At 38.1% G+C, this 24,794-nt stretch overlaps 1 protein-coding gene and 1 non-coding gene across 4 annotated transcripts in view; one reads left to right on the top strand and one right to left on the bottom strand.

Moving 5' to 3' along the window:
- ADAM9 (ADAM metallopeptidase domain 9) overlaps window positions 1-24,794 on the bottom strand; it is a 113,026-nt gene that overhangs the window by 70,046 nt on the left and 18,186 nt on the right. For all 3 annotated transcript variants that reach the window (XR_003120784.1, XR_003120785.1, XM_025393911.1), the window contains exons 5-11: window positions 23,494-23,570; window positions 22,278-22,473; window positions 20,819-20,884; window positions 17,973-18,044; window positions 16,429-16,598; window positions 13,965-14,046; window positions 13,048-13,181 (exon numbers count right to left, since the gene is read on the bottom strand). Coding sequence is in view for 1 of the 3 variants with exons in the window: in XM_025393911.1 (XP_025249696.1) it covers window positions 13,048-13,181; window positions 13,965-14,046; window positions 16,429-16,598; window positions 17,973-18,044; window positions 20,819-20,884; window positions 22,278-22,473; window positions 23,494-23,570 (797 nt within the window). In the remaining 2 variants the exon portion in view is untranslated. The remainder of the gene's footprint in view (window positions 1-13,047; window positions 13,182-13,964; window positions 14,047-16,428; window positions 16,599-17,972; window positions 18,045-20,818; window positions 20,885-22,277; window positions 22,474-23,493; window positions 23,571-24,794) is intronic.
- On the top strand, window positions 21,052-21,120 carry LOC112630866. The gene has a single exon (XR_003120994.1). It is a non-coding gene; the product is annotated as a small nucleolar RNA SNORD38 (small nucleolar RNA).

Here is a 24,794-nt window from a genome sequence, read left to right as displayed (position 1 = left end):
AGCTGAATGGACAAACTGTGGCACATATAAGACTGATTATTATTCATCCTTATAAAAGGAGATCCTGACATTTACCACAACATGGAGGAACCTAGAGGATGTTATGCTACATGAAGCAAGCCAGACACAAAAAGAAAAATGTTGCATGATCTCACTTATTTTCGAATCTAAAAAAAGAAGTCAAAAACCCAGAGACAGAAAATAAAACACTAATTATGATGGAGGTGGAGGAAATGGGACATGTAAGTCTGATACAAACTAGCAGATATGTAGGACAAACAAGTCTAGATATCTCAGGTACAGCATGAGGACTATAGATAATAATATTGTATTACATTCAAGATTTTTGCTAAAAGAGGAGATTTTAGGTGCTTTTTGCCACACACACAAAAAATGGGCAACAATGCAGAATGATGGACGTGTTAATCTGCTTGACTAACCATTTCACCATCTATATTTATATCAACACATGTTGTACATCTTAAATACAATAAAATTTATATCTTATATACATTTGTAGTTTTTCAGGGGAATTTGGTACCCTGAATCTCTTTTGCATCAGTTTGAGCAATGGTACCAGAAGTAGCAGCAAGAGTGAAAGTTATGTTGCATTCTAGTTAATGAAGAAGCAGCTCTATCTATGGCTGGGTCTTTTGTACATCCAAGGAACTCTAAGAAACATATTTTTTGCCCTGAGCAGTCATGTTAAACTCTTCTTTGCTAAGTGGTTTGCAGAAAAGTTGATAGTACTGACTCCTGCCTCTTGGATTGGAATGCAGTCTGCCTAAAACATTTTGGTACTGTTAACTGCTGTTTGACCAAAAAAAAAAAAAAAAAGTCTATAGATGTGGGATGTGGAAGGATTTTAAAAGACTCGCTGGCAGAGAAAGAAAAAAGAAAGAACATAAACTATCAATGGTTTGAGACAAAAGAATAGGCAAAGGCAAAATTCTGACTCATGGAAAGAAAAGATTTAGCACAAGGCTTTTAACAAGAACAGAAAGACTTGTCTTCCTTATTCTTTTTCTTGCTACTAAGAATATTGTAAGGAGGAGTCCTTTTATGCAATATCAATCAACCATTCATTCAACAAATATTTACTGAATATCTATTATGTACAAGGCATTCTTCTTGGTACAAGGGATGAAACTGTGAAATAGCAGATAAAAATCCCTGCCTCTGTAAAGGTTATGATTATGATTCAGTGATTTACTTATATAATAAGTTAGGTAGCATATTACAAGGTAATAAGTGCTATGGGGAAAAAAGGTGAGGGAGTGTGGGTGTGATGAGCTCTGCAGAGGAAGGGATGCTTGTGATTTTAAAAGGGTAGTCAGGACAGGCATCTCAAACCCGTGAGAGTTCAGTCAAAACTGTGTATCCGGGAGAAAAACATTATAGAGAGAAGGAATAGCAAATGCAAAAACTCTGAGGTAGAAGCTTTCCTGGCAGACTGAGTCAGTGAGGAAATGAGTCATGAGAGACACAGTCAGCAAAGATGGGAATAGGCCATTGTAGGAATGTGGCTTTCTACTGTAAGTCAAATAGGGAAGTTAGAAGGGGAAGACCATGGAAAGTGTTGAGCAGGAGTAACATGATTTGACTAATGTTTTAATAGGATCACCATACCTGTTCTACTAAGGAGGAAGACTACAAAGAAGGCCCTTAGAGAAATCTACTAAACAGATGATGATGGACCAAAATGATAACAGTGGGAGCTGTAAGAAGTGGTTGAATTGCTTTTGTTTTAGAGGAACAGCCATTAAGATGAAGAGTGAGAAAAAAGAGAAATCAAGAATGACTCCCAGGCTGCTGTCCTGGGATACTAGAAGGAAGGAGTTACCATTAATTCACATGGGGAAGACTACGGGTAGATCAGATTTTAGGATGACTTTAGGACGGACCACAGGAGTTTGAGCCTAGACATCAAGTAAAAATGTCAAAGCAGTATATAGTAATTATTTGATAAACAAAGGAGACTGCAGTTTAAACAGAGGCTTGTAACTGTTTTTTATTTTGTACTGTTAATCTTTATGTGGTAAGTACAGTGCCTGCTACATGGTATACATGCAATAATGTTTTTTGTAGGAATATATTTAATAATGTAATCCCAACACTTGGGGAAGCTGAGGCAAGAGGATCGCTTGAGCCCAGGAGTTCGACGCCACCTGGGCAACACAGTGAGACCCTGTCTCTACAAAAAATAAACTGGGCATGGTGGTGCACACCTGTAGTCCCAGCTACTCAGGAGGCTGGGGTGGGAGGAGTTTAAGGCTGCAGTGAGCTATGATCATGCCACTGCTCTGAAGCCTGGGCAACAGGGCGAGACCCTGTCTCCAAAAAACACAAAAAACAAAAAACAAAAAAAAACACACATACACACACTTAAATATATATTTAAATATATATGCTACATAAATATATATTTCTAAATTATATATATTTAATTAGACAATGGCCATAGAACTTGTGCAGGCATATGTACAGTCCTATATTTTCGTCCCTAATTTTAACCTATATAAAGTCTATCACCTTTAAACAAGTTGTTTTTTAAATATGCTCATTATTTCATAATTGAAAGATATTTTCTCATAAGCAGTGTTTCAAATGCTTGATCCTTCAGCAATCTACCCCAAAAAAAAAGTTTCACCCACAATGAATTGACTATAGAACTAAAAAGCATAACAAAATCATAGACATTTCTGGTGCTCTTTAACAGATGGAGATAGTAACAACATCCCCCTGTGTTGGCCTTCGGTGAGACCTTAAAATGCTTTGGAGGCCACAGTGAAGATGCCCTTTCACTAGCCATCCCTGCCTGGCACCTACAGCAACAAAAAGAGTGATCTTTCACCTGATAACGTGGCTTGAAGAGCAACTCAAGTATTTCTACTCTCTATCACCTCTAGACTCCACAATATTAATGACTTATAGCCTCTCCTCCTCTCTTTTCTCACATCTAGGTGATTTTCCCAAAATGGCTTCAAAAGGAGATTGACAATAATGAAAATGTTTTACCTGGAAATGACAAAGAAAAAATTTCAACTATCATTTAAAACATTATTTCTTTGAGTACTCTGAAAATTCCCAGAACACATTTCCACCATTACTATGCTGATTCCCACAGCCTAGGATTAGGAAGTCTTAAGAGAAGATTCTAAGTGCTGGTACTGAATTAGATTAAGAAAAAAAACACCTGATTATGGAAACTTGCTGACGGAGGTGACATTGAGGGGCAGAGTCAAGAAAGTCAATTCTCTAGAAAGGCACCTTCCAGGAAGAGCAACTCACACTTTCCGGAATCTAAGAGCAACGCATGAGAATACCACTGTCCCCAAAATATCATAAATAATAACAAAAAATCTTACTACAAGGGTAGATTATGCATTTTATTAAATAGAACTGGAACCCAAAGACTGAGTTATCTGAGGGGAAAAAAATGAAACATCTACAACATCACTGGCATCTAAAAAAAGAAGACACCAAACAAAATGATAGAAAATTAATATTTATTAAATAGCCTGTGAAGTAGAGGGTAGGAAATCTGCCCTCAAAAAAAGAAAGTTTAATATCACCTTAGTAGTAAAAAGGAATCTGAGGAAAAATAAAAGAAAAAAAAATTACCTAGCATAACCTCATCCTAGTTCAAAAAAATTTTTTTTTTTTTTTTTTTTTTTTTGAGACGGAGTCTTGCTCTGTCACCCAGGCTGGAATGCAGTGGCACGATCTCAGCTCACTGCAAGTTCCACCTCCCGGGTTCACGCCATTCTCCTGCCTCAACCTCCTGAGTAGCTGGGACTACAGGCGCCCGCCACCAAGCCCGGTTAATTTTTTTTGTATTTTTAGTAGAGATGGGGTTTCACGTGTTACCCAGGATGGTCTCGATCTCCTGACCTCGTTATCTGCCTGCCTCAGCCTCCCAAAGTGCTGGGATTACAGGCATGAGCCACCGCGCATGGCCTAGAAATTATTCTTTAAAAAAATTTTAAATATAATGGCTACACAATATAAAATACCACATGAAGCCACAATACACTACAAGAAAGAAAAAACTGAGCAGATAAAGTCCAATAAAGACTCCTAATTCTAGTTCTAGGATTATCAAATGATAGCCATAAACCATTTATGCTTACTATGATCAGGGGCAAAAGTGACAAGCATGAAAATTTGGGCGGGAAACTAAAATCTACAAAACTAATATCAGATTTGAAAAAGAACCTGACAGAAATTTGACAAATGAAATAAGCAAAATTAATAACTCAGTGGATAAGTTTAACAACAGACAAAATACATATGAAGGCAGAAATCAGTGAGCTGAAAGATATCAGAAGAAATTACCCAGAAGAAAAAAAAAACACAAAAAGATAGGAAACATATATTTTAAAAAATAAGAGACAAAGGAGACACAGTGAGGTCTAACACACAGTTCACTAGAATCACAGAGGCATAAGAGACACAGCAAATGTGCAGACACCCTGTGTACACAGGCAATATGTAAAGAAGCAATATGTAAAGACATGACTGAGAATTTTCTGACTGATGAAAAATATCAAGCCACAAACTTTAAAACACTAAAAAATTTCTAAGCAGGATATGAAGACATATATGTGTAAATGTGTTATATATACATTACATATGTATGTATGCATGTTTTTTTTTTTCTTTCTACAACAGGAACATGATAATGAAATTTCAAAAAAACGTTTGAAGACAAAATTGTGAAAACAGCCATAGGTAAACAGAGAGAGACACTTCAATGGAATAATGGTCTGACATCTGACATCTCAACAACATGGAAGGCAAAAGACAATGGAAAAATCCCAATATGATGAAAAATAACTGATGATGATTCTATATTCAACAAAAATATCCTCAAAAAAGAGAGAGAAATAAAGACACCCTGAGGAGAAAAACAAAAACTAAGAGATATACTACTACTAAACACACACTAAAGGAAAGTCAAAATTGGTTTTTTGATCAGACCTAAAAATGGACACCAAATGGAAGGTCAGAGATGCAAGAGGACCAAAGAGCAAGGGCAGTGGTCAAAATCTAAATGAATAATGATAAACAATTTTCATTCAACAATCACTAGTATCTTCCTGGCACACAGCTATATGAGTCAAGAAAGTGATGAACGGAGTTAAAGCACTATATAGTCTTTGAACTGTGTGGGGAAGGATAAGATTTAATGGTAGACAAGATAAATCAAGAATATATGTAACAATTTCTAGGGTAACTTTAAAAAAAATAAAAGACTGTATAATTTCCATTCTAGAAATATGTCTAGAAGGAGAACAGTATATGCTAAAATCACTATCTGGCAGTGCACAGTGGCTCATGCCTGTAATCCCAGCACATCAGGAGGTTAAGGTGGGAGGACTGCTTAGGCCTAGGAGTTCAAAACCAGCCTGGACAACATAACAAGACCCCATTTCTACAAAGTGAAAATAAAAGTAAAAACACTCTATCAACCCAAAAGAAATAACACAGAAGATTTTGTTGTTGTTGTTGTCATCCCGTTTTTAACTGATACACAGTAGATGTATATATTCTCAGGATACATGTAATCACTTGATCCATTCATACAATGTGTAAAGACCAAATCAGGGCAATTGGAACATCCATCAACTTAAATATTTAAGACCGAAGACTTAATGGTTTAATAAAACCATTTTATAAAATAAGTTTTAATAAAACTTACTTTATGGTTTAATAAAACCATAAAAGAAGTAAGACAAATAAAGGAAAGACATAAGATGGTAGATTTAAACCCAAATGCTATATTTAATTGATTCTAAAACATTCTTTTCATATTTAAATAACTTTGAGACTGAGATTCATTTCAGATTACAATTGAAGTATTAACTTCATTGACACCATATTTCATTCTCAGTGGTATGTAAAAAGTGCTATATCTTATAATCAACGGCATTTAGATTTGATTAAATGTATCAGTAATTACAGTAAATATAAATATATTAAGTGATATAATTATAAAATATATTTTCAATTTGGATTAAAAATAAAATTTAAATATGTTTTAGAAGCATAACCATTAAAAATAAAAATAAATACACTGTCAACACTAAAAAAAAAATATGAGGAAGGTAAAGCAGAATCAAATTATTGGTAGTCCTAGCTACTGCAGTGAGAAAAGAAAAGGAAGTAAAAGGTATACTGACTGGAAAGAAAGAAAAACTGTCTTTGTACAGAGATAATATGATCATCTATATATAAAATCAAAAAGAATTGAAAAAGACTCCTGGAACTAAAAAGCAATTACAGAAAGGTTATAGGATACAGGGTTAGTATACAAAAGTCAATTGCTTTTCTATATGCCAGCAATGAACAAGTAGAATTTGAAATTAAAAACATAATATCAGGTACATTAGGACCCCCAAAAATGAGAGTTAGTTATAAATCTAACAAAATATGTGTAAGATCTCTATGGGGAAACAATAACACTATCTGATGAAAGAATCAAAGAACTAAATAAACAGAGAGCTATTTCATGCTTACATACAGGCAGACTCAATATTGTCAAGACGTCGGTTCCCCAACTTGATCTATACATTCAATGCAATCCTAATCAAAATCCCAGCAAATTAGTTTGTGAATATAGATAAAACTGACTTTAAAGTTTACATGGGGTGGCAAAAGACCCAGAATAGCCAATATAATAGTGAAAAAGAAGAACAAAGTTGGAGGACTGGTGGTACCTAACTTCAAGACTTACTCTAAAGCTACAGTAATCAAGACTGTGTTGCCATTCCAAGACGGCCAAATAGGAACCGCTCCGGTCTGCAGCTCCCAGTGTGACAGACGCAGAAGATGGTGATTTCTACATTTCCAACTGAGGTACCTGGTTCATCTCACTGGAACTGGTTGGACAGTGGATGCAGCCCACAGAGGGTGAGCTGAAGCAGGGCAGGGCATCGCCTCACCCAGGAAGCGCAAGAGGTCAAGGGATTTCCCTTTCCTAGCCAAGGGAAGCCGTGACAGACTGTACCTGGAAAATCGGCACAATTCCGCCCAAACACTGTGCTTTTCCAACGGTCTTAGCAAATGGCACACCAGGAGATTATATCCCGTGCCTAGCTCAGGGGGTCCTACGCCCACAGAGCCTTGCTCACTGCTAGCACCGCGGTCTGAGATTGACCTGCGACCTGCAAGGCAGAAGCCTGGCAGGGGGAGGAGCATCTGCCATTGCTGAGGCTTGAGTAGGTAAACAAAGCAGCCAAGGAAGCTCGAACTGGGCGGAGCCCACCACAGCTCTGCAAGGCCTGCTGCCTCTGTAGACCCCACCTCTGGGGACAGGGCATAGGTGAACAAAAGGCAACAGAATCTTCTGCAGACTTAAATGTCCCTGTCTGACAGCTCTGAAGAGAGCAGTGGTTCTCCCAGCACAGTGTTTGAGCTCTGAGAACAGACAGACTGCCCCCTCAAGTGGGTCCCTGAACCCCATGTAGCCTAACTGGGAGACACCTCCCAGTAGGGGCCGGCTGACACTTCATACAGGCGGGTGCCCCTCTGGGATGAGGCTTCCAGAGGAAGGATCAGGCAGCAATATTTTCTCTTCTGCAATATTTGCTGTTCTGCAGCCTCCACTGGCGATAGCCAGGCAAACAGAGTCTGGAGTGCACCTCCAGCAAACTCCAACAGACCTGCAGCTGAGGGACCTGACTCTCAGAATGAAAACTAGCAAACAGAAAGGAATAGCATCAACATCAACAAAAAGGACATCCACACCAAAACCCCATCTGTAGGTCACCAGCATCAAAGACTAAAGGTAGATAAAACCACAAAGATGGGGAGAAACCAGAGCAGAAAAGCTGAAAATTCTAAAAATCAGAGTGCTGCTTCTCCTCCAAAGGACTGCAGCTCCTCAGAGCAACAGAACAAAGCTGGACAGAGAATGACTTTGAGGAGCTGACAGAAATAGGCTTCAGAAGGTCGGTAATAACAAACTTCTCCGAGCTAAAGGAGGATATTCAAACCCATCGCAAGGAAGCTAAAAACTTTGAAAAAAGATTAGACAAATGGCTAACTAGAATAAACAGTGTAGAGAGGACCTTAAATGGCCGGATGGAACTGAAAACCACGGCACGAGAACTACATGATGCATGCACAAGCTTAAAGACTGTGTTACTGGCAAAACAAAAGACAAACAGAACAAGACAGAGAGCCCAGAAAGAGTCCCACACAAATACAGCTAACTGATCTCTGACAAAAGACATAAAAGATAGTTTTTTTCAACAAATGGTGCTGGTACAACTAGATATTCGTATGCAAAAAATAAATAAATAAATCTAGACACAGATCTTACATCCTCCACAATTAACTCCAAGTGGATCAAAGATCTAAGTGTAAAATTCAAAACTCTAAAATTCCTGGGAAATAACATAGGAGAAAAACTAGATCATCTTGGATATGGTAATTACTTTTTAGATACAACACAAAAGGCATCGTCCATGAAAGAATTAAAATATTAAATGGGCCAGGCGTGGTGGCTCAAGCCTGTAATCCCAGCACTTTGGGAGGCCGAGGCGGGCAGATCACGAGGTCAGGAGATCGAGACCATCCTGGCTAACACGGTGAAACCCCGTCTCTACTGAAAAAATACAAAAAACTAGCCAGTCGAGGTGGCGGGCGCCTGTAATCCCAGCTACTCGGGAGGCTGAGGCAGGAGAATGGCGTAAACCCGGGAGGCGGAGCTTGCAGTGAGCGGAGATCTGGCCACTGCACTCCAGCCTGGGCGACAGAGGGAGACTCTGTCCCAAAAATAAAATAAAATATTAAATGTATGCTCAGTGAAAGACAATATTAAAAGAGTGAGAAGATAAGCTACAGACTAGTAGAAAATATTTGTAAAAGACGTATTTGATAAAAGACTCTTACGCAAAGTATGCAAAGAACTCTTAAAACTAAAAAATAAGACAAGAAACAATCTGATTAAACAATGGGCCAAAGACCTTCACAGATGCCACAAAGAAGATATACAGAAGGCAAATAAACACACAAAAAGATCGTCTACATCCTATGTCATCAGGGAAATGTAAATTGAAACAATGAGATACCACTACATGACTATAGGAATGGCCAAAATCCAAAACACTGACAACACCAAATTCTGACAAAGATGTAGAGCAACAGCAATTCTCATTCACTGTTGGTGGGAATACAAAGTAGTACAGCTACTTTGGAAGACAATTTGGCAGTTTCTTACAAAACTAAACATACTCTCTTAACATACGATCCAGCAATCACATCCCTTGGTATTTACCCAAAGGAGCTGAAAACATGGTCACACAAAACCCTGCACGCAGACACTTACAGCAGCTTTTTTCATAATTGCCAAAGCTTAGAAGCAACCAACATGTCCTTCGGTAGGTAAATGGTCAAACTGTGGTACATCCAAATAATGGGACATTATTCAGCACTACAAATAAATGAGCTATCAAGACATGAAAAGACACAGAGGATCCTTAAATGCATATTGCTAAGTGAAAGAAGCCAGTGTAAAACGGCAACATACTGCATGATTCTAAATATATGATATTCTGGAAAACACAAAACTACGGAGACAGTAAAAAGACTAGCAGTTGCCAAGGGTTGAAGGGGTAGGGAGAGATGACCAGGTGGAGCACAGAGGATTTTTCAGGGCGATGGATATATTCTGTATGATACCATAATGAGGGATACTTATCATCATACACTTGTCCATACCCATAGAATGCACAACGCCAAGAGTGAGCCATAAAGTATGGACTTTGAGAAGTCAACATGTGTCGATGTAGGTTCGTCAGTTTTAACAATCATACCCCTCTGTTTAGGGATGTTGAAATGGGGAGACTATGCAAGTGTGGGGACAGAAAGTGTATGAGAGGAGTCTTTCTACTTTCCTCTTGATTATTCTCCGAACCTAAAACTGCTTAAAAAAAAAAAAAAAGTCTTCTCAAAATATTGAAGAGGAAGGAACACTTTCAAACTCATTTTATGAGCCCAGCATCACCCTAATATCAAAGTCAGACAAGAGACAACCAGAAAAGAAAATTATAAGTCAATATCCCTAGCAACATAAATGTAAAAATCCTCGAGACAAATACTAGCAAATAGAACTCAACAACACATCAGAAACATCAGGCCCTCCAACTAAGTGAGATTTATATCTGCGATACAAGGCTGGTTCAACACACAAAAATGTATTAACACCACGTTAACAGAATCAAGGATCAAAGTCACATAATCATCTCAACAGGTGCCAAAAAGGCATTTGATAAAATTCAACATTCTTTCACAACAAAAAATCTCAACAAACTAGGAAGAGGGAAATCACTTCAATATAATAAAGGCCATATATGAAAAGCCCACAGCCAACATCATACTCCACAGTGAAAAATCAAAAGCTTTCCCACTAAGCTGGACAAGACATAGGTACTCACTTTGGCCACTTCTATTCAAGAGATAAGAAGTCACTGGGAGAATAAGGCTGAATAATTCCCCTGGAATCGTCTCTATTATCAGTGTTATCAGTGTCCCCCTACCTCATGTTATCAGTGTCCTCATGTCATCAGTGTCCCTCTACCTCAACTCCTATGGGGTCAGTCTCCCCTGTAGCTACAGAGACTCTCCAAGATCCAGTAACAAACAGTTCACTCCCTTTCTATCTACTGTATCCCTAGCAAGTTTATACACATTCAAATCAACCAACCAAACAACAACAACAACACTTTTTTGGCTCTTCCCTTGGGGAAAATGATGGATACCTTAAATTTGAGATTATGTTATCTTCATATTTAAATGTCAATATGCACTAAGTTTTAAATATAATATTCAAAATACCATTCTCCTCAAAATATTTTAATTATAAGTCTGTTTGACACAGGGTTTACTTTAGGGGAGTGGTTTTAAATACCAGCTCACTCAGGTTTCTGTTATTAACATCCAGTTTTGTCATACTGAGGCCTGTTCTGTTGTTTCACTACCCTCAGCCCTCCCAATCCTCCACATTCTGCTCTATTTTATTTCCCATAGCACTTATCACCTTCTAACACTCTCTATTATTGATTTTCTTATGTTTATAGATTGTCTTCCCCCCCAAATGTAAACTCCTTGAAGGGTGAGTCGATCTAACTCACTGAGGTATTCCAAGTGCCGAGAACAAAGTCTAGCAGGTAGTCAGTGCTCAATAAATGTTTCACAAGTTGGTGAATAAAGTATGGGTCCACTCTTCATTGCTCCCTATACCATATTAAATTCCACTATGGCACTGTTTCATAACATTCCCTCCTTACCTCTGAATGCTTCTTTTTTATTTTAATCTATTGACTTACCTCATTGTTCATTACTCATTTCTTGTTTCCCTGAACTGACGTCTTTCTCAACTTCACTGCTGGCCAAAGCAAATCCTAAATTTATTTCCCTCTCCTACAGGAAATCTTTTACAAACATATGACTTTCCTTAAGTACCTAATTTTTTTTTTTTTATGAAGCATGAATTCTTGTAAGTACTATTTTAACTCTTCCATATCTATTTTTGAGCCTAGTATTTGTTCAAAAACTGTAAATTCTGCTTGAGTGCTTCCCTTTATACTAGCATGTGATTAAAATTGTCTTGTCCACTCAGATCTTCAGCTGAAAGGCTGGCTGACAGAAGTTTTTATTACTCTGTCAGTGCTTCAGGAGCCTGAGGGAGGTGGGAAGGGGCATGAACACTTGCGGCCACAGATATTCCCTATGTGAAATCTTCATGTGTGTTTGTTTCTTTGTTTTGAAATAGGGTATTGCTCTGTTGCCCAGGCTGGAATGCAGTGGCACAATCATAGCTCACTGCAGCCTTGAACTCCTGGGCTCAAGTGATCCTCCTGCCTCAACCTCCTGAGTAGCTGGGACTACAGGCACGCACCAACACACCCAGTTAATTTTTTAATTTTTTTTTTTTTTTTTAGAGACAGGGTCTCACTGTGTTGCCCAGGTTGGTCTTGAACTCCTGGTCTCAAGCAATCCTCCCTAAGTGCTGAGATCATAGGCATGAGCCACCATGTCCATCCTGTATTTGTTAAAGATACCATCTCTCATATCTAATTTTCACTCAGGCTCAGCAGCTACACACGTATGCACTACAGTTAGGTTCAGGTCTCTGCTTAGGACTCCTGCCTTCTAAATCAGGAAGGAGCCTCGCTGGCATTACAATGAATTTGCATTAGAAATCTACATTTCTGATGCCCAACCACCACGGGACCTTCTATTATAATTATTTTTTAGCTCTGGGACAGGAAAGGGTTCTAAGATCAGATCACAGGCTCTGACTTCCTGACTTTGAATCCCAGTCAGCAATTTGGATGTGTGACCTCAGTTTCCTCATCTGCAATGGAGATAAAGTATGTGCACCTCATTTCACTGATAAGTACTAAGTGAGTGGACACCTTTTAAAAGCCTACAACAGTGCCTGCACATAAAAAGAGCTTAATAAATGTTAACCATTCTCTCTGCTCTTCTCTGTCTTGCCTCCCACCTTTATCTCTATAAAACAGGGTTTGTAAATAGAAATATGTCAGGATCTCTTCTACCTACAGTGACAATGCAGCACTTTCTCAAAAAGAGGTTTGTGAAGAAATTTCTTACACAGTCCTTCAATGTAATCTAATCCACACTGAACCTAGCAGAAACTCCCTCCTAATTTCTAATTCAGATATAAACTTTGCCACGTTCTTACATTTTCAGTCTATAATTGGTTTACAGAAGAGTGTAGTTACATCCTTGTGTCTATGTAAGTGTTGCCTTCTTAAAGCTCTCTGGAATTATTAAATTAAAAATAGACTTCAGCAATACATCAGGTAACAAACCTCCACATGTACTCCCTGAATCTAAAAGGCTGGAAAAAATAAAAAAGACTTATCATTGGTGTGTCATGTAATTAATTTCAGCGAACCAGAAATAACATTTCCTGTTTTCCCAATGTAGACATGAATATCCCTCACAGTGTAAGAAACATGGATCTATAATACCACATAAAGGAGAAGAAAAAAGAACCCAAGTACTCACGATGCTCCTGAATTCATGATGCAGCTCTTTGCTCCACAGGAACAATCTCTTCCATCATCGTGATTCATTCCAAGATTATGACCCAACTCATGAGCAACAATGGAAGCAAATGTCTCCACAGTGATTTGCCCAAACTGTTCAGAACAGGAAGGTAGTAATTAGGTTTCTGAACACAAAGAAAATGTTTTGCTGCTCAGATTATTTTTTCACAAATGGAAATTTATTCACTACACTGTTGACAACCTATATGATAAATCAAGCATCCAACAACAGTCTTTATACATTTCAGTCTAGTAAGAAAGTAACATGAATCACACACTGATGATGGACATGGATCCTTCAAGCAAGAGATAACCACTTTAGCACCAACAGATTACTCATGGTAATTTATAGGAAAACAAGTTGATGGTTCTAATTTAATTATCTAAAATGGAGTACATGTTTCCTCACCCATAAAAAGTAAAGAGCTACACTCATAAGTGGGAGCTGAACAATGAGAACACATGGACACAGAGAGGGGAACATCACACACTGGGGCCTGTCAGGAGGTGGGGGACAAGGGGAGGGAGAGCATTAGGACAAACATCTAATGCATATGGGGCTTAAAACCTAGATGAGGTGCAGCAAACCACCATGGCACATGTGTACCTATGTAACAAACCTGCACAGTCTGCACACGTATCCCAGAACTTAAAGTAAAATAAAATAAATAAAAAAGAAAAAAGCTAATAAACACATAATACATATTTAAAAACTTGACCCAGTCTCTAGGGAAAGAACCCATCTGCCACTTCTACTGTGTTCCTCATAACACCCAAAATATCGTTTTAAGCACCAGGAGAGGAAGTACACAGTCAATAAATGCTAGATATTGTCCCAGTGCAAACATCCAAAGTTAAACATCAAGAACAACGTACCACATTAATCCCGCCTGCGTGGCTCCTTGAACACACTGTTCCCACAAACGCCATTCCTGCAGTTCCACCAAAACCTTTCTTTCTAAATGAAAATGTAAAAGTTAAAAAATGTTCTTGGGGAAAAAAGGGACATGTTGCTTTTATTTTATGAATAATCTCAACTGGATTAGGAGAACCTACAAATCATGGCAGAAAAATGGCAAAAAAAAAAAAAATTCTAAAATCAGAATATAATTATGCCTTATCCCCTTCTTATTAATTTTTTCAGACAAATGAAGACACTTCTGGATACCGAGACAAGTTTGTTTCTTTTTACCTTCTAGATGAAACCTCTCCTAAAATACATTAGGTTTATTTATTCACACAATTTAGTGAGGAGAGACAGATAACGAAGGAAATGAATATGTTTACACGGGCAGCTGCACGCAGTGAGCAGGGTGAACGTGAAAGTCAGGATGGGCCAGAAGTAGTGGCTCATGCCTGCAATCCCAGTACTTTGGGAGGCCGAGGTGGGCAGATCCCCTGAGGTTTAAGACCAGCCTGGCCAACATCATGAAACCCCCATCTCTACTAAAAAAACAAATACGATAATTAGCCAGCCATGGTGGCACACACCTGTAATCCCAGCAAATTGGGAGGCTGAGGCAGAAGAATCACTTGAACCCGGGAGGCGGAGGTTGCAGTGAGCCAAGACTGCACCACTACCCTCCAGCCTAGGTGACAGAATCAGACTCTGTCTCCAAAATTTAAAAAAAAAAAAAATCTGGATGGGCCCCGTGTGATTCCCAACCACACCCTACACACCTGTACCTCAGCACCTGTTCTCTCTGCCTGGACCTCTCTTCCCTAGTATTAATATAACCCAGACTCATTCCCTCACCTCCTTCAGGTCTTTACTCAGAAGGCATCTCCCTGGCTAGGCCATGTCATCTCAAAATTCAACCTCATTCCTCCAATGCTTTTATATCTACCCTCCCTGTTTTATTTTTCTCCTTACCACTTATCATTGGTTAACATACTACATGTACTTATTTATCTCATTTACGGCCAATCTCCTCCACCAGAACATGGACTCCATGAGAGCAGGAATTTCTGCCAGTTTTGTTCATTGCTATGTCCCAGTGCCTGGGGTATACACCCAATAAATATATTTTAAATGAATGGATAAATCCTTCTCTGGGCCATCTGACCAGCCAGGAGAAGATGACCAGAAGTACTGACACAAGCAGATTGACAAGGAAACATTCCAGCCAGACCACCCTATAGTGAACTCATAGTTTCCAAAATGCACTCATGGACTCAAGGCTTCCAAAAACCTTTTCAGAACCCCATTCTCAACTGTAAACAAAGAACTAAAAATCATCAAGTATCTGGGAAATGTCTCCAACAGGACAGACGGAGACCACACAAACAGAGGGGGTTAAGATAGTTTGGTGGGTGTGGTTGGGCAAGGCATAGTATGCTTGACACCTGCTCCTTTTAGTATTTAGTGAACTAGATGGTATTCTCACTGGCACAAGGATGTGTGAGCATACGATTTTACTAAAAACCAAGACCCACACCAAAACACATCATCAGGAAAATTCAGAAACCTGGGAACCAAGAAAAGATCCTACAAGTTTCCAGTGACAGGGGAAAAACAGGCCACATACAAAAGGTCAGCAATCAGAATGTTTCACACTTCCCAATAGTAATGCTGGGACAAAAAAGACAAAAGAGCAATGCCTTCAAAATCGTGAAGAAAAAGGATTTCATGGAGAGAATTTTATACCCAGTGTCACGCCTATAATCCCAGCACTGTGGGAGGCTGAGATGGGTGGATCACTTGAGGTCAGGAGTTCAAGACCAGCCTGGTCAACATGGTGACACCCTGTCTCTACTACACCACAAAAATTAGCCGGGGGTGGGAGCAGGCACCTACAATCCCAGCTAGTCGGGAGGCTGAGGCAGGAGAATTGCTTCGACCCAGGAGGCAGAGGCTGCAGTGAGCCAAGATCGTGCCACTGTACTCTGGCCTAGCCAACAGAGTGAGATTCTGTCTCAAAAAAAAAAAAAAAAGAGAAACTCAACGCATGCCTAGGAAATACTGAGTTACTTAGGCCCTAGAATAATCAGAACTCAAATTAAGATAAATTTTAAATTCTGTTCCGAAACTGGGAAAACATATTTTCATACACTCACGAGGTCAAAATGCTTTCTTTCCATATATCCGCTCACAAAAAACTAGTAGAAAACACGCTATACCCAAATGAGGAAGTAAACCCAAGAAAAAAGGAGGACATAGGAGAAAGGTGACAGGAATCTAAGACAGAAGAGGTCTCATGATAATGCCACATCAAGCTAAGTTTTCCTCATTTAAATGAACACCCAAAACCTCAAAAGAATACAATTCCAATGCAAGAAAATAAGCAAAAATTATTATTTTGATCATTTCATTAATAGTAGTTTAAAAAAAAATACTTACAGAACTAGCTGTGCACTGTCATGTCTCCGACGTGTGATAAGAAACTTTTCCCGCCACTGCACGAAGTTCCCCAGCACATCACCAGCACCCCCAGCTATGTTGATCAGGTTTCCATTGGTCCAAATCTCCAGTCCAACTAGCACAATTCGAATATTTAACATAATATACATCTGGGAAGAGAGAAATAAAAGTATATAAAATATAGTAAAGAATGTGAGAAAAATCTTTTAACCACATGAAGTAACACGGCTACTTAAATTAAAACTTCCCTGCCTAAAAAAACAATCTTTACTTTAACACAATGAGACTTTGGGCGGTTGGGAGGCCAAGGCAGGTGGATCACCACCCTGGCCAATATGGTGAAATCCTGTCTCTACTAAAATGGAAAAATTAGCTGGGCATGGTGGTGCATGCCTGTAATCCCAGCTGCTTGGGAGGCTGAGGCAGGAGAATCGCTTGAACCCGGGAGGCAGAGGTTGCAGTGAGCCAAGATTGTGCCACTGGACTCCAGCCTGGGCAACAGAGCAAGACTCCATCTCAAAAAAAAAAAATACAATAAGACTTTAACCTCTCAATAGTCTCAGCTTCCTCAACCATAAAATGATAGTAACAGAGATTCAAAATCCTTATTATCTTCTATTCTAAAATCTGACAAACTCTGGAAATTAAGTTTTTGGTAAAACTGTTTCCAAAATTTGCCCTGATATAATGCAAGCCAATTCACAGTCCACATTTAACCCATTTAATGTAAATACTCCTATATTTCACTGCAGAAATATCAATGAGTCTGATTACAAGGTGCTACCCCAAGAGGTGTTATATACAGAGTGAATCACACTGTTTTTCTAAACTTTTATCTAAAATTTTAATCACAGGTACATCAGAGGTTTCAGAAAAAGGACTGTGGAACTCTTAATTTCATAGGGGTACTGTAAGGAGTAAATGGGTTAATAAATGTAAAGCACTTAGCTCAGTGTCTAGCACACTGTAAGTACTCAAGTGAATGCTATCATCATCATCGTCATCATTATCATCACTATCACGCTTGGTGTTCATATCAGCTTTGTAGATAAAATTATTTTATAAGAACATATATCGAATTCTTTAGTATCTCCCACTGGATGAACTCCAAAATCTCAAACCAAACTCTCTCTCTCTCACACACACACACACACACAAACACACACCCACAAATATTGTCGTATCATGTTTTCAGGGTAGAAGGCAGCCTTATTCAAAATAAGATGCATTCGACAAGAATTCAAAGATCTTTCCATAAATGCCAAAGCACCTAAGCCTAGCTACTCTGAAGATAAAGTAAATGGTAATATGAAATCTCTTGCTCTTCTCAAAGTCTTTCTACACTGGTACTTTCCTTTAAACATTAAAAAGAGTTACAAAACAAACCAGAAAGCAGACCTCTCAAAGACTGAGCCATTGAGACCCTATGAAAATCAGAACTCAAAATGAGACATTTTTAAGGTCTGTTCTGAGACTGAAAGAATAGGACAGAATCATCCTGGTTGATAGAAAATACAACTTACACTATCCAAGTAGTTTGCCAGGAGAATCATCTCTTCTCTCACAGCAGTCTGATTTCTTCCCATCATGTCATACTGGAAAAGCAAAGAAGGAGAATCATTATCAACAAAGTAGTTAAAGAATAGAAATGTAAGGCCGGGTGCAGTACCTCAGGCCTGTAATCCTAGCACTTTGGGAGGCCCAGGAGGGTAGATCACCTGAGGTCAGGAGTTCGAGACCAGCCTAGCCAACATGACGAAACCTTCTCTCTATTAAAAATACAAAAATTAGCCAGGTGTGGTGGCGGGTGCCTATAATCCCAGCTACTCAGGAGGCTAAGTCAGGAGAATCGCTTGAACCTGGGGGCTAGGCGGAAGTTGCAGTGAGCCAAGATCCCGCCACTTCACTCCAGCCTGGGAGAAACAGCGAAACTCCATCTCAAAAAAAAAAAAAAAAAAAAACCAAGAATAAAAATGTCTGTTAAAATGAAGATAAGAATCCAAATATTTCCTCTGAACAAAAAATTGAAGCATTTAGACATTTATCAATGTTTCAAATTAAGAAATTTAAAGGTTACATTGTAGTGATAGGAATAAAAGAAAAACCGGTAAAAGGGTAAAGTGAATAATAATGAAAGAGCACTGAAGTCTTCATTTTCTCCAAATTAGTAGAACTTTAAAACAAATTATCTTCTTAATGTTCCCTTTATTTATTTTAATGCAAAAGTATTTTCAAGCATTTCACAAAGGTAGAGTTTTAAGCAATCAAAATGCAGACAGAAAAGAATAAAAGACAATCTAAAGAACTTCCTGACCCTTCCACCTCTTAGGCTAATGATGTCACCAATAAACCTTTTTCTTTTCAATTTAAGACTTTAGTTGAGCAAGGAATGACTGATTCAATAACTGTGTGGCTTCCAAACCAGAACAGGTTCACAGAGACTTCTTCCACGTAGTGGAAGAAGATTTACGGACAGAAAAAAGAAAGTGACATACAGAAAACAGAACTGAGGTACGGAAACAGCCAGAGTGCTTACAGATCAGCACCAATAAACCATTTCTAAATGCTGGGTTGAATTAAAAATGAGAGATTAACCAATAATCGCTAGTTAAAAAATCATATGTAGATGAAAACATACAGAACTTTAACCATCTTAAGCCAAATAAATATGACTAATTTTTCTTTGAGACCTGGCTAACTCAAATGTCTATTTTTAACATTATTTTATACAACCAATTTAGCAGAAGAAAAATTTTTAAAGGATTTATGATTTTGCTCTATGATATCAGAATATATCAGATTTTATCAGTTAGGGATCTAATCATGATTCTCCTACACAAGAAAAAAAAATTTAATTTAATACATTTGACAGGGCTTGATTGAAATTGAACCTTTTTTTTTTTTTTTAACAATTTTCTATCTGTATATAACAAATACATCTGGAGACAGCAATGAAGGAAAACATTTTGTGTTTTTTGTTCGTGTTTTGTTTTGTTTTGTTTTGTTTTGTTTGAGACTGAGTCTTGCTCTGTTGCCCAGGCTGGAGTGCAGTGGCGCAATCTCAGCTCACTGCAAGCTCCGCCTTCCGGGTTTATGCCATTCTCCTGCCTTAGCCTCCCGAGTAGCTGGGACCACAGGTGCCTACCACCACGCCCGGCTAATTTTTTGTATTTTTAGGAGAGACAGGGTTTCACCATGTTAGCCAGGATGGTTCCGACCTCTCTGACCTTGTGATTCGCCCACCTCAGCCTCCCTAAGTGCTGGGATTACAGGCGTGAGCCACTGCACCTGGCCAAGATAAACATTTGAATCTTGACTTTTGTGATTTGTCCAAAACATTCTTCTACAGAAGATTTTTGCCCACTGTTTGGGGCTGAGTTCACACTTGTTCATATTCCATGTGCTTTTCCTTCTGCCACTTGAGGGCAATGAACCTATAATGTACAAATCTGAGTCTATCTCTTAATATTTTCTCCAAATTAGTTATTTGGAGTGGCTCGTTATTTTCCAACCTACATACAACAAGGAATTTTTTTAAAACCAAAAAAACCTCAAAACTGTCTCTACAGCTTACAAGAAAGGAACTGCCAATCATAGTAAGTTTCCACAAGTAACTTTTTCACACTGACAACAAAACTGGAAGTAAAAGTCAAAACACTAAAAATACTCTCTATTTTAAATTACACAGCTGTTGTAACAAATACTCACCTGTACCCCATAAATATGTGAAGTATTATTATATCAACAAAAAAACCAACATGAAAATAAACTATATAGCCATTACCTCTAAAACTGATAATCCTGTAAATGCCAAAGTAGGGACACATTACTTCTCTAAGTTAAAGCAGAGCACTTAGTTCAGTTTCTTAAGTATAAACAAGGAAAATGCCCTCATGTGATCCTGTACACAGAAATTAATACTATTCCCTTCTAAAGCATGCCAGGACCTGGAGGTTTTCCATCTCTTAAAGTGCAATATAGGTTATCTCAAATTCTAGAAAGCAAAGCAATTTTATTAGCCAACAAAGCCAAACCTTTTAGAGCCACAGCCCACTAAAGTAATCTGAAAAGTTCTCAAGAGCCTGATAGGCAGTACAGATTCACTCAAAAAATTCAGCATAAGCAAGTCATCAGCAAGAACACGAAAAAAAATCATTAATAAAAAATAAACTTAAAGGCAGTCACATTTTGCTACATTAGCTTCTGTTGGTATTCTGGTGGTATAAGGTTTAAGGGAAAAAAACCATTTTAGTTTTAAAATCATTATTTAAGTAAAATCAATACAAACTGTAGTTTATATTTCCTTCATTAAATGCTCATTTCTCATATCTTTTTCATGGAAAAGAAGAAAAATTGTCACCAATCTTACCCTTTCCTTGTCTACAACAATGAACAGCTCCACATACCGGGTCTGTGGCAAGACAGCTCTTCTTCTCTGTCAAAAACACAAACATCATAAAGGCAAAAAAGTTATAAGGCCATGATCACATCCTAATCTCTCATCACCTATTTTATGTCTGCTAAGAACATCATAAAATTATTTTACTTAACACATCCTACATTAAGATAGTAAAAAATATGTTTTTTGAAGTGTTATCTCCTTCTTAGTGATGAAAACTTTGTCCAGTTCTGCTACTGACTTTAAGTGATGATAAACTATGTCTGAGGGGAAAAAAATGTTTTTGAAGTGTTACCTGTTATCTGCACTAATATGAGAAAAATGCTAGTTACAGACAAAATGGGTTTAAGTTTACAAAGCAGCATTACCAATTTTCTAAAATCAAAACTACACACACACACACACACATGCACACACACACATTTTAATGAAAAACCCCACTACTATGCTGAAAGATAAAACATAGCCACTAATATCCCAGAGCAGAAGTTAGAACAAGGTTGCCATTTAAAAAAATGACTAATTTTGTCATTTTACAGAAATTCATGCAAAGTAGAATAAGCAAAAATTTTAATGTTTTCCAATGTTTAAAGTCAAAAAGAATAGTCCAAGTCAAAAGAGTGGATAGCAGAAGAGGCAATAAAAATAATGCCATCAACTAGTATAAGTTAATTAAAAATATGCCTCTTTCAAGGCAGCAACATATCTCATAGAAAGGTACAATCCCTGCAGCTGAAGTTGATCTAGTCCTAGAACAATTTCAGTCTAAGAGACAGCCATGTCAAGAGTAAATCATGAATTGCTATAGCAGTCTCCAAACAGGGATGAGAGTGTCCTTGAAACACACCTGAAGTCGTTAAAGTCCTAAAGCCATGTCTCTCTTTCCAATCTAGGGTTCAAGAATCATCATTCGAGTTGTCTAAGAGGTACCTAAAGAAAAACTCTTTTGCACTGGGCACAGTGGTTTATGCCTGTAATCCCAGCACTCTAGGAAGCTGAGGCAGGAGGACTGCTTTATGCCAGGGGTTCAAGACCAGCCTCGATAATGTAATGAGACCTCATCTTTACAAAAAGTTTTTTTAAATTAGCCAGGCACGGTGGGTGGCACAGACCTGTAGTAGTAGCTACTGGGAGGCTGAGACAGGAGGATTGCTTGAGCCCAGGAGGCCAAGGCCACAGTAAGCACTGCTGCAGATTTAAGCCCTCATTTCCAAAACCCACAGAATCTAAACTGTACTCAACTTGGTAGCAGGAACTGTATATTGCTCATCTTTTCATCCCCTAGTACCTATCACAATGTCTGGCATACATTTGGCAAAATTAAGAAAAGAAAAAAAAAAACACTACTCATAGTATTGGTTTCCTGAATAAACACATGATTTTTCTAAAATGGTAGTCTGAGCCATGAAGAATTATGTTATTTCCTTACTCGAAGTAGCTGAGTCATGCTGGGAGGCTCTTCCTCTTCATCCTTTGTAGTTTCTTTCTCTATATCCTTGTTGGAAACTCCACATTTCAGAGGCTCTTTGTGGACATCATCCATTCGATAAATGATGTGCTCAAAATGAGAGCTGTTCTGCAGGGGTTCAATCCCATAACTTGCATTCTCTAAATGCAGCAGTCCTCTGAATGTTGCATTACACACATACAAATTTTAAGAAAAAGAAAATACAAAAGGAATCAGAAAACCTAAGTTCAAGTCCTACTTCTTAAATGTGTAAGTAGGCATAGCATGATATAGAGAATAAAATAGAGGCTTTAGAATCAGACAGACAGGGCTGGGGCAGACCTATATTGAAAGCTCAAATAGCTACTTATCAGGGTCACTGCCTGCAAGTCACTTAACCTCCCTGAGTGATCTACGGGAAATGGAAGGTACTACAAAGTAGTGATTAAGAATGTGGCATCTGGACCAGAGGACAAGAGTTCGAATTCCCAATGTCTTCTATTAGCTGCAGGACTCTCAGCAAGGTATTTAACCTCTGCCTTGGTTTGCACTCTGCAAAGGATTGTTCTGAAAACAAAATTACTTAATAAGCACAAAACACACAAAACATATTGCCTGGCACACAGTAACTATTAAATAAGTGTTAGTACTTAAGTGAAGATAATCATATTCATCTTATATAGAACTAATACGTATTAGTTCAAGCAATCATGCAATCAACCAACCAGTACAGTGCCATGTTGTCATGACCTCAAGGAATGTAATTTTAATACTATAACTTAATTTGAAGTATAATATAATTTATCTGAACTTCAGTTTGCTCACCTAAATACGGAAATAATGAGCTCTTATTCACAGTGATAATGAGACTTAAATACAAGTCTTAAATAATACAAGTGAAAATTTTATAAATATAAAGTGCTAGAGAAATTTAAAGCATATTTTATTTTAAATACCAAAAATGATTTAGTGGTCTCAAAAAAATTTTCCTCTTTACATATTAAAACTCATCAACTATAATACTTTCTTAAATAAACATGTCAAGGATATCTGAAACACAGCTATAAAAATGTTCAGTAACATCAAAGTAAATTCCAGTTTTGCTAAGTGCCCAAAAGGATTTAATTTGGAGACAGAAATAGGAAAAAGGGTAAGACACAGGGGAAAGAAAAAAAAGAAGATAAAAGAAATTGCTTACCTGAGTCCAAAACAGTTGCTAAGAGCAACGGATGAATTATAAACTCCCTCCACATAGCCTCGAAAATGACAATGATTCTAAATGAAAAATACTGTATTATCTTCAAATATTGCTACATTGCTGAAAATCATCACAGAAATTGCAGAGCTAACAAAATTACTTGAGGCCAGTCAACTACAAAGTTTTATTTATATTATTGGCATCTCATAGTATCACATGGCATTCTTTAGACCATCTGCAGACTATCTCCTACCACCCTATGAGTACACAAATGTTTAGGCAGAATTCCAGGGAATACAAGGTACAAACAGCTCTGCCTCAGTGACCTTTCAGCCTAGAAGCAGAACAAGACGCATTATGTCATCTTCAACATTTTAAATCACAGTCAATCCAAGAACCAACAGCAGCCGGCTGACAGCTCACTAAAACTGTGTTTGTATAAAATGACCCCGTGGAAGACACTGATGATGCTTTACAAACTTTAATCTTAAGCAATAGAATCCCCAGGGGAAAGTACGTAAATCTTTCAGTGAAACTTAATTTCATTTTATGGACAAAAGTATATGTCATTACGATACATGACAGTCTGGCCATGTTAAAAAAATTACAGTATCAAAGTTTTAATTTGTATTTCAAATCTACAATCATACTTTCATCTACCTGAACAATATTAAATAACCAAGAAATAAGTGAGACTCCGTCTGTCTTGGTTGATATTTTTCAAACACCCAGAAAAGCATAACAACTCTATTATATTTATGATACGTAAGTATTATATAAAATAACTTACATAAGTTTCTATATAATTAAAATTGATTTTTAGCAGTTTTAACAGCATATACTTTAAATAATAGCAACAAATAATATTCGTTGAGTTAAAAATTGTCAGACTGTTATAAGCATCTTATATATTAACTCAGTTAAGTTTCCCAATATATCCATAAAATGTTAACTATTATTACATTTTAAAGTGAACATACCAAGGCACAAACAGATTAAAAGAGTTTCATCGGCCGGGCGCGGTGGCTCAAGCCTGTAATCCCAGCACTTTGGGAGGCCGAGGCGGGTGGATCACGAGGTCAGGAGATCGAGACCATCCTGGCTAACATGGTGAAACCCCGTCTCTACTAAAAATACAAAAAACTAGCCGGGCGCGGTAGCGGGCGCCTGTAGTCCCAGCTACTCGGAGGCTGAGGCGGGAGAATGGCCTGAACCCGGGAGGCGGAGCTTGCAGTGAGCCGAGATCGCGCCACTGCACTCCAGCCTGGGCGACAGAGCGAGACTCCGTCTCAAAAAAAAAA

This window comes from Theropithecus gelada, chromosome 8, assembly GCF_003255815.1.
Source record: "Theropithecus gelada isolate Dixy chromosome 8, Tgel_1.0, whole genome shotgun sequence".
NCBI classification, from domain to species: domain Eukaryota; kingdom Metazoa; phylum Chordata; class Mammalia; order Primates; family Cercopithecidae; genus Theropithecus; species Theropithecus gelada.
Note: the sequence above shows the minus strand (reverse complement) of the source record. Positions and strands in the feature narration are given on the sequence as shown.